Raw genomic sequence first — 16481 nt, 5'->3', positions numbered from 1 at the left:
AAGCCTGGGGCTGGGAAGCCTATCACGTGATTTTAAAAAAAAAAGTGAGGTTTGCCTGCTGGAGGGTAGCCAAGTTATCCGTGCCCATCGTTAACTTTTGAGTTTAAAACACATTTACCGCAAGTTCCCATAGACTTTGTTACATTGGGAAGCGTCCGTTTTGTAAAAACCTATTAGGCGACGGGAGCGTTTGAAGGTCACCGGAGGCCTGGGAAGAAAGGGCGGGAGAGAAAGCCCGATCTTACTGGCTTGAGAGGAGCGAGGGAAGGGTGGACAGATCCGGATTTGACCGCCGCAGCCTACCGAGCAAGCTCCTCTAAGAGTGTCGCAAAGGGTGGGAGGAGCCCAGCCCTGGAGAAAAAGGGGGAAAGTCCTGCATGGGGGGGGGGGGCCGGGGAGGGAGGGGGGCGGAGGGACCGCGGCACGGCGCACTGCGGCTGCGCGCGACGCGGCGGCCGCGCCGGCGCGCTGAGGGGGCGGGGTGAAAGGTCACCGCGCGCGCGGCGGCGGGTCTGGCTGGCGGCAGCTGCGGGCGGGAGCGGAGTGTCCCGTGTGCACGTGTGGCGGAGCGGCGCGGCGGCGGCGGCAGCTTTCCCCCCCCCCCCCCCGCGTCTCTCGGAGCCTCAGGGCCCGGCTTGGGCTTCCGCGGCCTCCTCGGCCCCTCAGCACCGTTCCCTCAGCCGAGAGGCCGGCGTGTGGGGTTGAGTGGCCTGACTGAGCTCAGGGCGCGGGAGAGCTCCGGGCGGCGAGGGCGACGGCGTTGGTGGTGGCTGTAACGACGGCCTCCTCAGCAGGCGGGGAAGATGAAAGGGTGAGGAAGGGCAGCGGGCGGGGGGGGGGGGTGGGGGTAGGGGGGGCGCCCGGCGGGCACGGGAGAGGGGGCGTGGGGCGGTGGGCAGGCGGCGCGCTGCGGGGAGGAGGAGGAGGAGGAGACTTCGCGCGGAGAGCGGGCGGAGGGGACATTGCCAGGCTTCTCGGTCACTCCGCTCCCGGAGGGGGGCGGAGGCCGGGCCGGCTGTTGGCGGGCTGCAGGGCCCGGGGCCGGGGGTTGGGGGGGGGCAGGCGAGGGCGCGGAGTCCACGATTTCAGCCCGGACGACAAGTGTGAGCCGAGTCGGGCAACGGGGCGGGCGGGGGGGAGAAGATATTGTGAGGCGCCCCCGGGGGGGGGGGCCTCTTCCCGGGAGCGCACGACGGAGCCACCTCAGGTGCTCGTCCATATCCGGGATCCATGCTGTGGCCCGCGGGCCTTGACACGTCGAGGTTTTTTTTTTTTTTTCTTCGTACTTTATGGCCTTGTGCGGAACCTCCTGGAGGGAAGAGGAATTGGAATAAAGAGCATGGGGGATGAGTGTTAGGAGTTAGTGACTCAACGAGATTTGGGTTGGGTCAGAGCGAGTGGAGGAGGGAGGGGGGAATGAACTCGAGCCTTGTAGACTTCAGGGTGCCAAAATGTTTAAGGAAGTATCCTGGATCAGTAGGTGGAGCTATTGCTTCAGGAGCGCATGCTGCCCCCCTGGGTGCCAAGAGGAGCTTCTGGCTTACTATGCTTTTTTTGTTGTTGTTGTTGTTGCTCCTTAGCAAAGTTGAGGTTTGCTCTTTCCAATCATGGGTAACATAAGAAGTTATTTTGGTTTAACTGTTAAGTTTGGGGAAAAAACTTCCTCTCCATTGATTTTTTTTTTTTTTTAATACTGTTGGAGTGTTAACATCGAGCCATACTTTGCTTAAACAAGCTGTTTTGGGGGTTGCCTTCACAATCTTTAGAAAAAGAAATGAAAACTTAAATATGTTAAGTTTTTTGAAACCACCTAAGGATTTTTCTAAGTCAGCTGAAAATTAAAAACTTGTTTCAGGTAGTTAGGCTATTCGGCATCTTCAAGTCGTTTCTTCAAACCGTCTCCTGTGTAAAATAAAGGTTATATATCGACCCATCTGAAGTCTCTGAAAAGATTCTGGTTTGCTTTAGCTATTGGTTATTAATTTCATTGTTGAATTTTTTGGGATGTTTCCTCTACCCAGGTCATGACGCAGGATGTTTGACTAATTTTTCAAAGTGTGATCCATTTAGCTTTAGGAACTTTTATTTTTCTGGTAGAGTAGTAGGGCTTTGATACTGTCTTTTATTTTCTTTCTCGTTGATAAACACTCAGAACATATTTGTGATCTTCTGTTACAGAAATAGCAATGGAAATAATGTGTCTGAAATTATTCTGGATGTTAGGTTTAAAAATCTTGGATATAGTTCAGTTTCTGTAGGGGTAGGATGCAGTCTTTCTGATAGTTAACTTGACGAAAGAAATGGAGCCCCACAGTGTGTTGGAACTTTTCATTTAGTGTACCATTGAAGCAGTTCTGTCCTGTTAACTAACTGAGGTTCTGGGGAATGAACTCTGCACTGAGCTATATCCCCAACACTTTGTTTTAAGATGCAGTGTAAGTTGCTCAGGCTGGCATTGAACTTAGCAACAATTTTCCTGCCTCACTCAGCCTTTTGTATCTGGTGTTAATAGGCTTGACCTACCAGCACTAGCCGATTCTTTTTAGAGATTCTTTAATGATTCTTTTCATTGGTATAGTTCTTTAATTTTTTTATATCTAACTACCAATAAGTATGGGACTTCAAATTTTCCTTTTTCTTCCTTTTAAGATACTAAAGAAATTAAATCAAGGTATATAGTTGGAGGTTTTGTTATTGCTGCTGCTGCTGCTATTTTAAAAGAGGTTAATGTCCTTGAGATCCAGAACTAGTACAAGTGCGCTGTTGTTCAGTCTCCTGACTTTTCATTGGAAAGACCTGTGAAAAACAATGGTTCTATTCTGTGGTTTTTGTTTGAAATTTTAACTTGCTAAAATTTTATTGTATATTGAGCACACAGTTAAGTAGATGAATTTGAAATTTTGGAAACTGGAAAAAAAACCCTACTCAGATTTTTATCTATGGTTTAAATTTGAGGTATTAAGTTGTTGGGGTTTCTGGGTTTTTTTTGTTTTGTTTTGTTTTGTTTTTTTTCGAGACAGGGTTTCTCTGTGTAGCCTTGGTTGTCCTGAACTTAATTTGTAGACCAGGCTGCCCTCGAACTCATAGAGATCCGTCTGCCTCTGTCTCCCAAGTCCCGGGATTAAAGGAGGGCGTGGATTGAAGCAAGTTTTCTCTGTGTAACAGCCCTGGCTGTCCTGAAGTCTCTTTGTAGCCCGCTTTGACCTCAGATCTGCCTTTTGAGTGCTTGAATTCTAGCGCATTAAAACTTTCTAAGCTTAACTATATTAAATATTTGATTTCATATTTGTATTAGTAACAGCAGTAGGATATCCCATTGTAAATCGTGTAATTTCCTTATCTCCGTAGTAGCTAAATTTGCAATAAATGACGTGTTTCCGTATGCATATCTAGACGTATATTAGGCTATTTGCTCTTTCAACTGAGGTTTTTTGTTTGTATGAGCCAAGGACAATATGACTTGAATTTGTAGTTGGTAAGCTGATTACTTGGGGAGAGGGTTGTTGAGATACGGTTTATCTGTGTAATAATTCTGGCTGTCCTGGTACTCACTTTGTAGACCAGGCTAGCCTCTTCCAAGTGCTAGGATCAAAGGCGTGCACCACCCCGACTGCTTGTAAACTGATTACTTTTATCAATTATTCTTCTCTAGGGAAGATGATATTCAGGCAAGAAGTATGCCATAGATAGCAATGACTGGAGTGGCAGTGTAATAAAAAATTAAATTCAATCCACATATCCTTCGATTATAGTAAAGAAGTGCAAATTAGTTCTAATAAAAATGCCTTTAGACAAGATATGAATGCTAAACATACCAAAGTAAAGGTGAAAGGGTAGGTAGGAATAATAGAAATACAGAGCAGAGTAGTTACTAATTGAAACCTGGCCAAATGTTAAAGTGGAACATAAGATTCTGCAGTTAGAAATGAAACTCTTGGCAAGTACAGAGTAGTGGTTATCTCCAATAGAATATGGACTGGGAACAGGCCTCTGTGTCTTTATCTAGGTGTTAATTACACAGGAAATAGATCTGTTTAAAAAACAAAACAAAGCTGAATTGAATTGTAAACAGGATTTGTGTCTGTTTTTCTCATCTCACTGTGCACTCAGGCTGGGGCCCCAAGACAGCTTCTCTAGCTCCAGCTGTTCGGGAACTCACGATGTAGACCAGGCTGGCCTTGAATTCGGAGATCCCCTTGCCTCTGCCTCCAGAGTTCTGAAATTAAAGGCAGGCACCACCCAAGGTTTTCTCCCCTGTAGTTTTGCCTTTAAAGAAAGACCTCATACACTGCTGACAGGAGGAACTAATTTGGGAGACGAAGTGGCAACAAGTATCAGTTGGGCAAGGCATGGTGGCAGGCCTTAATTCTAGCACTGTGGAGACAGAATTAAGTGGATCTCTGTGAATTTGAGGTCAGCTGGGTCCACACAGCAAATTCTAGGCCATTCACGGCTACACAAGACCCTGTCCCTAAAACAAAAACAAACAACAGAACACCTTTGTTACTAGGAAAATTATCCCAAAGATATAGAAAGGAATTATATATTTCTATATATTAATGTTTAGTTAAAATTTTTGTAACTATATAATTATTCCTTTTGGACTGCATATATTAAATCATTTTATGAACCACTATTTGCTCTAGCGCTTGAGCCTGACATGAGACTCCCACCCCCAGGACTTTAAAAACAAAAAACCAAGCTTTTCCCTTATAAACCCTTCATGGGCATGGCTCCAGGCACCTACTTCTGTAGCTAAGCCTACCTTCTAATTACGCACTCAATGTGAATCCATTAATGAAGTTAGAATCCCTGTGGTCCAGTTTCTTTTTAGTAACTCTACTACTTGGGAACCATCTCTTGAGCATGTTAAATAAACTATGAGACATAAAGATGCACCTCAAAACTAATTTTCTGTATAAACCTGGCAACTGATTCTTGGGTTTACTGAAAGTACTGTCCTACATTTTGGAATTTGGTGGAAAAGATAAGTATGAAAGTTAATGTCTAGCTGGAGCTTATTGGTGTACTTAGGGAAAGGATTGGTAGTTCAGGGTCATGCTCAGCTGCAAAAAGACCCAAGTTCCAGGCCAGCTTGTCTTTAAAGGGATTAGGAGAGGAGAGGACAGACATAGTAATATGTGAGATAGAAATTTCAGTAAGGAGAGGCCTTTTGAGAAGTTAGTATAATTAATCTGTGCTTTTGACTTTTTGTGTCATTTACTGAAGGGTTTAGATTAAGATTCCAGCTAATCAGGATGTAAAAAAAAAAAAAAGAGCTGTTTTAGTGTCTTGAAATTTTTACTGGCCTTAGTCATACTTTGACCTCTGCTAAAAATATGCTTTGAGTTTGATGTGCATGGGCCCTTACTGGAGCATATCATATTCCTCTTTTTAATCTTAAGAAATGAAGATGATTCCTTTGAGGGGATGTGATAGGACTAATCTTTCACTATAATGAAAATTCCTAGAAATGTGTGGTTCTAGCTTTATAGCTATTTACTACCAGCACATTCTGTGTTGGAACTTTGGCTTTATCTCTGTAAAGGGAATTGAGATGGACCCCATGGTTTCTAAGGCACCTTCCACATAAAATACTGAGTAGAAAATGACTAGCTAAAATTTTGTGCCAAGGTATATTGTAACCATTGAACGAATAAAAGGTATTGGGGTTTCTCTGCTTTCCCCTCCTCCCCGACACAGGATTTCTCTGTGTGCATCCTTGGGCTCCCTTTGTAAATCAGGCTGGCCTTGAACTCACAGAGATCCTCCTGCCTCTGCCTCCCTGAGTGCTGGGATTATAGGCATGCAAAACCGCCCCTGGCATTTCTCTGAGTTTTATTTTTGCTATGTAACTAAGTCAGACGTTGTGAAAAGAGGGGCAAAAACATTTTTGTAGAGTCATGTCCCCATCTTATGGCCTTTCAGAATATTGCCACTAAATTTGTTTTAAATTGAGCATAATTGCATTATCTTAATACCTTGATACATTTGGGTGCTTTCTACAGTTTGAGTTCTCTAAAGCTCACCCCAAAAACTGAATTCCCATCTTCACAGAGTTGAGAAATGTGAATGGTAAGTGGTTAAGTTATGGGACTCTCTGCTTCTGAATAAATTAAAACCTTTATTACAGAGTCTTTTATAAAAGAGAGGAACCTGAGACCTTTTCCTCCTGATTCTTAATCATGTGATGACTGTCATATAACAAGCGCACCAGCCAAATGTGGTCCCTCAGTCTTGCAGTTCTGTGAGCTATCTAAATTTCTAGTCATAAGTTTGCTCAGCCTCTGGTATCCTATTTCAGCAACAGACAGTGGTCCAAAAGACTGCTTATTATCTAAAAGCCAGGTAATTTTACAACATGGCTTGCTGATTTTGTGAGCCAAGAGTAAACATTTACCATTTCCATATTTAAAGCCCAAGGATTTAGTGTGTTAAGATATGACTGATAGATGAAAAGATAATTCAGTTAGTAAAGAATCTGATTTTCATCCCCAGAACCATTTTCTGTTTGTTTAGAGCTGAGCTGGACAGTGCATTTGTAATCCCAACACTAGGGAGACTTGACATAGGGTGATGAGCCTTGGAGCTGCGTACTGGCCTCAAGACTTAGTACAAATGTCTATAGGCATTTTTGTATTTTCTGTTTAACTTTATTGCAACTGCTCATTTTTGCTCCAGTAATTCTTATGAAGATGACATGGGTTGAATGCTATAGATTTAATAATCAGAAAATAGAGCTGGAAAGATGGCTCAGGGGTTAAGAGTACAGGCTGGCTTTTCCAGAGGACCCCAGGTTCAATTCCCAGCACCCACATAGCAGCTAACAACTGTCTGTTAACTCCAGTTCTAGGGGATCTAACACCCTCACACAAAACATACAGGCAAAACACAAACGCACATAAAATAAATTTTAAAAAAAGAAAATCAGAAAATAAAGTCACATGAAGTTACTTGAGCTAAGAATAATTTAGTTCTCATAATTGCTGTCTTTAGCGTTCTGTGATTAGGGTTGTAAACTTGAGTGCCAATAGGAATGAAATAGATGAGGTAGATGAGTCAATAACAAGAGTACTCAATTTAATTGGCAGCCAACTTAATTTAAAAGGGGGAAGGGGTGGGTCAGATATTCTGATCACTTGTTTGATATAACTGGCAAGCCAAGGTAGACTGCATAAGTTGAATTGCTGAAGCCTTATCTGAAGTAAGCAAGCAGATACACTGGTTACAGTCCACATTTTAGAGTCAAAGAAAAGTTTTAAAGGTAAAACTAAAAGAATTTGGAGTTGGCGGTGTAGGGTGGCTGTTATGCAGGTTTGGAACCCATTCTTGGTTTTGCAGCACCGTGTCAAGGTCCATCTGTGTAGTCCCCCTTCCTCATCACCCCAAAACTTGCTTTCTCAAACATCTCTATAGGATTCTTGTTTTTTGACTTCTGGAATTCATATGCTGCTTGTTGTTGTTGTTTCAAGGCCTCTTTGTGTAGCCCTGGCTATCCTGGAACTGGTTCTGTAGACCAGACTGGAGATCTCAGAGATCCTCCTGAGTGTGTTGGAGTTAAAGGTGTGCACCACTACTGCCTGTTTTATTCTTGTAGTATTTCTATAGTGTGTTAGAAGTAACAATTCTCAAAAGTAGTCTGTTATAAGAGGGTATAATTTATGTAAAAAGTCTTAAAGTACATTCTCTCTCTACCACTATCTACTTGTTTTGACTCACTTAAAGCCAGCATTACTTTTAAGTCACATTTGGTGATACTTAAACCTCAGTGTGTAATTTTTTTTAAAGATAATTATGTCCTTGAAAGTGACACTAGTAAAAGAAAACAATAGGGACTCTAATATTTTCATGCATGCTTAGGTATGTAGTAAAATATCTTATGCTTGTTTTTCTGTATTAAATACATACAGAGGCTTGAAGTGTGTATGTAGCTAAGTGGTAGAGCACTTGCCTGACACGTATAAGGCCATAAGTTGAATTCTCAGCAACACCACCACCACCACCACCTCAAAAAGAAATTATAGAGAATGAAGGCTCAGTGGACCCAACTTGGATTTAATTTCTATCACAAATATCCATACAGATAATATGTATTTGTTGTACAGATTTACACCAAAGCAAACTTAGCAGTTGAAGAGGCTTGATATAGTTAGAGGTTGAAAAATTAAGATTTGAAGGTGCTAGATTAGATAAATAGATGGGTTTGCCTTTCCACAATATCAATTTATTGAGTAACATTAAGTTTACAAGGTTCAGTGATTTCGGCTGGAGAGATGGCTTAGTGGTTAAGAGCTCTGTCTGCTCTTCCAAAGGTCCTGAGTTCAATTCCCAGCAACCACATGGTAGCTCACAACCACCTATACTGAGACCTGGTGCCCTCTTTTGGTGTGCAAGCTCACATGCAGGCAGAGCACTGTATAAATATTAAATAAATAAACAAGGTTCAGTGATTTCAGTGGCAACAATTTGCCTGGTAGTCTGGTTAAAATGAATGCAAGAAGCTTTTTGTTGTTTGTTTTCAAGATAGTCTATAGCTTTGGTTGTCTTGGAATTCCTGTTGGCCTGGGCCTCACAGAGATGTACCTTGCCTCTGCTTCCCAAGTGCTGGGATTAAAGGTATATGTTACCGTGCCTGACCTGTAAGTTTTTTAATTCCCATCTAAATTGTTAATGTTGACTTACTATCACATAGTCTACAGCAAATATATCTATATATCTTGTGTAGACATGTAGTTTATATAATGAGTACAAGTTAGAGAAGCTACAGCCAAGTTCAAGTTTCAGAAGTGGCCTAATCATTGGTATTAATAATGGCAAATCAAACCAGGGAGTTGCTTCTAGGGGGCTAGGTTTGAGAGTTCAGCTTCAAGATGGAAGGCTGAACAGATGAGTATAGGAAATATGAAATGGTGGACAGGAAGCGAAAGCTCCAGGGACAGTCTGGAGTCTTCTGCCTGTTTGGCCCTTTACTTACACATGTGTGTATAAGGTGATAGCTTAGGGTGGGGCTGTGTCATTACAGTGTTGGGTATTCATCATTTTATGGGGCTAAGGGGAGAAAATTAAACCCCTTTGTCTGGTGTGCATATCACCCTTCGTTAATGCATCCTCATTTCCCTGTAATCTCAATATATCTCAGTGGATTTATGGGGATACTCCCTTTCTACTCCCAGGAATAAATCATCAGTTTGTGCTAGGTAGATAGTGCCTGTCAGTGCCTGTCAGGTTTGTAGGTTCTCTCTCCTAGGGGGTAGTCTTCCTTTTTTCTCTATGGAGGTAGCTCTTCAAGGCAAGACAGCCTGAAAGAGCACTGTTTCACACAATATGATGTCACTTAGAGCAAGGCATACCTGATTTGAACAGTATTGTTTCTTTTTACTTGGTGTTTCAAAGAGTAAAAACGGAATGTTGGGGACAGGGTTTCTCTGTGTAGCCTTGGCTGTCTTGGACTCACTTTGCAGACCAGGCTGGCCTCAAACTCAAATCAATTCGCCTGCCTCTGCCTCCCAAGTGCTGGGATTAAAGGTGTGTACTATCTTACTTTTAATAAGTAGGATCAATCCTAAATCAATAAAAATTGTTCTCAAGGGTTTAGAAAACCTTAGAACTCTTTAGTATATTATTTGTGGGAGTATATAAATGATGTAGCCATCTTTGGAGACAACCTAGTGTTAATTTTTATATTACCAGTTTAACAGTGACTTAGTGGCTTACAAGTAACGAGCACAATTATAGCTCTTAGGGTCTAATGTCCAAAAATGCTTCTCACTAAACTAAAATCAAGGTTTTGGTAGGTAAGGTAATTTAAATAATATCCACCAAATACTCATGCCTACGTAGAATTTCAGTGTGCAGCCTTACTTAGAAATAGGGGTTTGGGAGATGAAATTAGAGAACATTTGGTTTAGAGTTGATCCTAAGTCATATGACTAGTGTCCTTCTGAGAAAACAAATACAGCAGGAGGCCTGTGATGAGGAGGGAAAGAGTAGAAAGTTAGGTTGTCACAAGCTAAGATAAGGAAGGATTCTTTCCTAGTGCTGGGAGGTTATGAGCCTATTGAAAGTGATGGGGAGGCCTGATGGCACTCAAAGAAAGAATAAGCAGGCTACCAAGATGAGACTTGACCATATAGTGGCGGAAGAGGTCCCCCTGGGTCTTAGACGTAGGGGAGGGTGAATAGTGTGAAAGAGGGAGGATACAAGTGATGGGATAACAATTAAGTTGTAATCTGAATAAATTAAATAAAAAAAGAAAAATGTTCTCAGGTTTCTACCCACCTGAACTCTAAGTGAACACATACAATATTTTTGCTTTAAGCACTTGAATTCATGGTCTTTGGTTCAGAAAAGCCAAATACCTGTAGGAAAAGAAACTAGAGTTGTTGACAGCTGGGGATAGGAAAAAAGATTGCATAAACACCTTTGAACCTAATGGGACTGTTCCAAAGGTGAATTGATGTGATAGTTATTTGTCTTTGCAAATAGCCAAAAATAACATTGAATTCTATAATTTTATTATTAAAATTTTTAAAAATTACATGTGTGTTTTGCCTGCGTTTGTCTGAGCACCACATGTGTGCCTAGTGCCTGTGGAGGTCACAAAAGGGTACCTAATTCTCTGGAACTGGTGTTATGGTGGGTTGTGAGCCACCATTTGGATTCTGGGAATCAAATCCTCTGCAGGAGCAACAGGTGCTGCAAACTGCTAAGCCATCTCTCTAACCCAAATTCTATATTTTTTAAAGATGAATTTTATGACCCATAAATATCTTAGGAAGGTTATGTGGAGAAAGACATGTGCCATACTATCTTTCATCATAATAAGACATCACTACACTTAAATAGCATACTTAGAACAACCTAAATTTTATGAGTGCCCGATGAGCTGGGCGTGGTGGTGCACACCTTTAATCCCAGCACTTGGGAGGCAGAGGCAGGTGGATCACTGTGAGTTCGAGGGCAGCCTGGACTACAGAGCGAGTCTAGGACAGAGATGTTGATGAGAATAGAGAACTGGGATTCTGGCACACTTGCCTTAAAATTCATCATCCTCATTCCTAGGTTAGTTTTTTTTTTTGTTAAAGGTTTATTTGTTTTATGTATGACTGCTCTATCTGCATGTACACCTGCAAACCAGAGGAGAGCATCAGATCACATTCTGATCATATGGTTGTGAGCCACCATGTAGTTGCTGGGATTGAACTGAGGACCTCTTGACTAGTCCAGTGCTTTTAACCACTGAGCCATTTCTCTAGTCCTCATTCCTAGGTATTTAATAAAAAGAAATGAAAGCATACATTGCCATAAAAAGGTGCATCAAATGTTTGTGGCTACTTTTCTTCAAAATCTTCAAAACCCAATAAACAATCCAAATGCCCTTCAAGAGATACAAGTACAGCTCTGTGCTTGCATTTGTGCCTGGCTTCAATCCCTGGTACCGAAACAACTCAAGTAGGAAACTGAACCATGGTACTTCATTAGGTACAGTACTAAGTAAGATTGAGATGGACTATATGCTGATTAAACAGCATGATAAAGGCACAAAGGCCTTTGGATGAATGAAAAGCAAAACAACCAGCCTAGCCTGGTGTGCTTGATTTCCACTCTGGAGGTAGAGGCAGGTTGATACTTGATTTAAGGATCTGCCATGACTGTATAGAGAGTTCCAGGAAAATTAAGGTTACATAGTGAGCATCACCAAAAAAGAAAGGTGAACAAGCACAGTAGGTTTTGCTGATAAATTTATTTGACATTGAAAGGGCATACTGAACGAGAGAGAGAGAGAGAGAGAGAGAGAGAGAGAGAGAGAGAGAGATATTGTTGTTTATCTGGGGATGGTAGAGTTGAACTTAAAAAAAAAATGCTATAGGAAGTTACTGTGATAATGGTGGTTACCATGTTTAAAACATTTGCCAATTTTTTATTCCCCAAAACATGAGGTTAATTTTAAAAGCCAAGAAAAATAATTGATCTCCTAAATAACGGGAAAAGTAAAGAACTAGTAGTACAAATAAAAATTTAAACAGTGGTAGACTTGATTTTGATGTAAGTTAATAATTACATTAAATCTGACTGAAACACTGAGGGTTTCTCTGTGTAACTTGGCTGTCCTGGATTCTCTTTTGTAGACCAGGGTGGCCTTGAATTCAACAGAATGACTAAAAGAATTGCTTAAATTGAACATTAAGTCTCTTTACAGTGGTGAGCAAAATGTCCAAATTTAATAGGCATGGTTGCACGCACCTTTAATTCCAGCACTGAGGAGACAGAGGCAGGTGGATCTCTTGAGTTCAAGGCCAGTCTGGTCTACAAAAGTGAGTCCAGGACAGTCAAGGCTACACAGAGAAACCCTGTCTTGAAAACAAACAAATTAACATTCAGAGTAAAAGAGCTTAGAGGATTCTAAGATAAAGATAAAGCATCATATTTACTCATGTCTGGATATATCAGTTTTACAAATGTCATTTCCTTGGTCCTGTTATAATTTTCAGTTGTAATTTTTGCTCCATTTCAGAAATTTTAAAACTTGTTTACATTTTTACTATACATTGAAAAGTAATTCTTTCAGACATTTTGTCTATATTTACTGAAGTTGGATTGCTGCACATAAAGTTTGAGTGTTCATTCTTTTCTTCATAAGATGATGATTTATTTGTTTATTTATTTTGCTAATACAGGTGCAAGTGTGCTTTATTTACCAGCCCCTATGCGCCTACAAAGTATAATTATGCCATTGCTATCCTTCTGTTGATAAGTATTGTTGGTTTATTTGACCAATAATAGATGTGCCTGCAGCATTTTTAAACTGTAAGCTATAAGGCCAATTTTATCATTTATTATAAAGGACAGTATTTCTGGCCTTGCTTATTGTGTGCTGTGTTTGTACCTAACTGTGTACAGTTATAAGAACTATGAGTGGGATTTTATTTAACGATGGGCAAAATGTACTTGTAAGTGCTTGAGGAATATAAAGTCACAACAAAAGGGTAGAATTGTCAGTCATATGCAAAAATGACTTTTACCCTTTTAATATTGTCTTAACAAATGAAGTTAATTATATTTTATTGAGTACATTTTGGTTTGTTCCAGTAGCCGGATCGAGCTGGGAGATGTGACACCACACAATATCAAACAGTTGAAGAGATTGAACCAGGTCATCTTTCCAGTCAGCTATAATGATAAATTCTACAAGGATGTCCTAGAGGTTGGCGAGCTAGCGAAACTTGGTATGTTTTTTTTTTTAATTTGTATTCTCAAATTGTATCTGTCACTATTAGAACAACTAGTATAGGCTTCTTGTTTTATAACCAAAGGAAGTTTGAATATTTCAGATTTTGAGAAAAAAATCAATATTGAATATTTGACTTTGAAAATCAAATGCTAAGTGTTCTTTAAATGAAAAGTAAAAGTGTATGACCACATGGACATCAGAGGAATTGGTTCTAGCCTTGTACTATTGTAAGTCCCAACAGCAAAACTTAGGTTGCCAGGCTTAATGGCAAGCATCTTTACCTCCTGAGCCATTTCCCTGCCTCCTAAGTGTTTTCTGTTATTTACTGTGAGCCGCCTATGTGTTTATCCCTAATTTAATAACTATTTCAGAGAAAGTTTAGCCTTCTCAGACAGGGTAAATGTTGAAGCCATTGATATTCTCATAAGAGTAGCTAGTTAAAATCTGATTCTTATAACAACTTTTTGATTGTTTTTAAAAGGAGCTGATTAAATAAAATGTTAAAATTTACATCTTTTTATTTTCTGCGGCAGCATATTTCAATGATATAGCTGTAGGTGCAGTGTGCTGCAGGGTGGATCATTCACAGAATCAAAAGAGACTTTACATCATGACACTAGGATGCCTTGCACCTTACCGAAGACTAGGAATAGGTAAAATTATGTGGTGTTTTGTTCTGTTCTTTTGTTTTAAGAAAATTGGGAAGCCACACAGCTGTTTTGTGCATGCCTATAATCTCAGCACTCAGGAGACAGGAAAATAAATAAATAAATAGAAAAGCTAGGAAGAGAGGGAGGGAAGGGAACCTGGAAAGGGGGTACTGAATTGTGAAAATTAAAATGAAAACTATTTCTTAGTATTCATTTGGAAGCTCCATCTGGAATCACTTGTATTAAAAGGGGCCCTTTTCTGGTAATTTTAAACATGTAACTTGCGCAGTGAGAACATTTTTGGGGACATAATAGATGTCTAGTTGTGCTCTAATTCTGTGTCAGGACTTAGTAAAGATGGCAAGTAGATGTCAGATTTCAAGATTGAGGGCTAGAGAGATGGCTTAGAGGTTTAAGAGCACTGACTGCTCTTCGAGAGGTCCTGAGTTCAATTCTCAGCAGCCACATGGTGGCTCACAACCATTTCTAATGAGATCTGATGCTCTCTTCTGGCATGCAGATGTACATGCAGGCAAAGTACTGTATACATAATAATAAATAACTTTTTTAATTTCAAGATTGATATGTAAGGTTACTTATTCATTGTTTGTCTTAATAGGAACTAAAATGCTAAATCATGTCCTAAACATCTGTGAGAAAGATGGCACTTTTGACAACATCTATCTGTAAGTACCTAATGTTCATTGTAAGTGTCTGATAAATTATCAGTGTAAATCCCTATCAGAAACTTTCAGATCTACTCATTCATTATGTATTTTATAGAAAATACTTTTAGGATATGCTTTTCCCTAGATATCAAAAGGGATGTAAAAGGGAAGCTGGAGAGAGTTCATCTGGCAAGAGCATTGGCTGTTCCCAGAGGACCACAGTTCCATTACCAGCACCCACATGGTGTCTCAAAACTATTTGTAACTCCAGTTTGAGGTGATCTGGAACCCTCCTCTGGCACATAAGTGATGCACAGGCCCATAAAATACCCATGCCCATAAAATAAATTTTAGAAAAGAATAAAGTATTTGTTTAAAATGTAATAACTTCATATAAAAGGGCATGCTATTTACAGATGACCTATCCCTTTCTCCCAACATTCTTTGAAACGGACCTAATTTATTTATGTCTAGGAAAAATAAAATGCTGCCGGTGTTTTTATTATGCTGTATTGTCTAGGGAATGATGAAGAAAGGTGTATATGTTTCATTAAGGATACTTTATTTTTAATTTGGGGTTGGTGGGTGTGTGTGGAACAGTTTTTTGTTATAATCTGGTTTTAGTTATATATAAGGAACCTGAGGTGAAACCAAGATCACAGCATCTTGAGACCATTAATGTCATTAATACTTGATGTTTTTTCAAGGTTATCAACAACATGCTTATTTGTAACTGAGTCACAGAAGGCCACAGTATTTAAGAGCCAAAGCATAGTGGCTCATGTTTTTAATCTTAGCACTCTGTATTCAGGAGCCAGAGGCAGGTGGATTCCCATGAATTTGAGGCCAGCTTGGTCTACATAAAGTGAGTTCCTGGATGGACGTGGAGACACACACACACACACACACACACACACACACACACACACACACACACACACGGGGTGGGGGGGGGCAGAAACCAATCCTGTCTCAGAAAAACCAACCAGCTGACAAGCAGCCAAGGCAAAGATCATAACAACAGATGTTTTCACATTGGTAGTGTGATGAGTGATGAACAAACTCAAGAGGAAATACTTGGGCAATTAAGACTATGATAATGTAGTTTTGTCTTGGTTTGGCTTTAATGTATTTGTGGGGAGGGACATGTGCCCATGAGTACAGGTATCCAAGGAGGCAGAGGCATCAGATATCTCTGGAGTGAAAGTTACAGGCCATTGTGAGCCATCTTATGGCAGTGCTGGGAACTCTGGTCCCTGGGAAAGGCAGTATGTACTTTTAACCACTGATCCTCATGGTGGTTTCACCTTTGTTAACTCTAAGAATAAACATTGATCCTTCTGATCTCAGCCATCTGCCTTGTAAGTGGGAGGATTAGGTTAATATTGTAAAATTGTTGTTAGGTCTACTGATATGAATTGACTAACTTTTGTTAAGTATTGTTTATTGTAAAGGAACTATGCAAGATGTCTGTTATAGTCCACTCCTGACCAATTTGAAAATATTGTGATTAAGACTTGAAAGTTGATGAAACTTGTCTTATAATATATGTATCTGTGTGTATGTACCCTGTATCTCAGGCATGTCCAGATCAGCAATGAGTCAGCGATTGACTTCTACAGGAAGTTTGGCTTTGAGATTATTGAGACAAAGAAGAACTACTATAAAAGGATAGAGCCTGCAGATGCGCATGTGCTTCAGAAAAACCTCAAAGTCCCATCTGGTCAGAATGCAGAGACACAAAAGACAGACAACTGAACAAATTACAAATGAACTTTATTGCACTTGCTTGTCGCCAAATAAAAGAAAGACCCATTTATCCCTCCCCCCTTCAGCTTTCCTCCCTTGTTATTCTTCCTTTTTTTTCCCCCTCTTAAAGTTTTTAACACTTTCAAGGACTCTTAAAAATGATCATGTTTGGATGGTTTCAGT

General features: G+C 40.5%; 1 protein-coding gene across 1 annotated transcript; it reads left to right on the top strand.

Annotated features, from left to right (window-relative positions):
- Window positions 1-460: 460 nt before the first annotated feature.
- NAA50 (N-alpha-acetyltransferase 50, NatE catalytic subunit) lies at window positions 461-16383 on the top strand. Its single transcript, XM_084801715.1, has 5 exons — window positions 461-811; window positions 13090-13226; window positions 13765-13884; window positions 14501-14567; window positions 16130-16383. Exons 1-5 carry the CDS (start codon window positions 804-806, stop codon window positions 16305-16307), a joined length of 510 nt encoding a protein of 169 aa, XP_084657841.1. The 5' UTR covers window positions 461-803; the 3' UTR covers window positions 16308-16383.
- Window positions 16384-16481: the final 98 nt, after the last annotated feature.

Source organism: Acomys minous, assembly GCF_964271855.1.
Source record: "Acomys minous genome assembly, chromosome: 11".
NCBI lineage: Eukaryota > Metazoa > Chordata > Mammalia > Rodentia > Muridae > Acomys > Acomys minous.
Note: the sequence above shows the minus strand (reverse complement) of the source record. Positions and strands in the feature narration are given on the sequence as shown.

Bases quoted from the DNA above. Each gene is read 5' to 3' on its own strand.
- NAA50 (XM_084801715.1), top strand. The intron at 13,227-13,764 runs GTATGTTTTTTT...TTTCTGCGGCAG, and splicing joins TGGCGAGCTAGCGAAACTTG to CATATTTCAATGATATAGCT. The intron at 13,885-14,500 runs GTAAAATTATGT...TTGTCTTAATAG, and splicing joins TTACCGAAGACTAGGAATAG to GAACTAAAATGCTAAATCAT.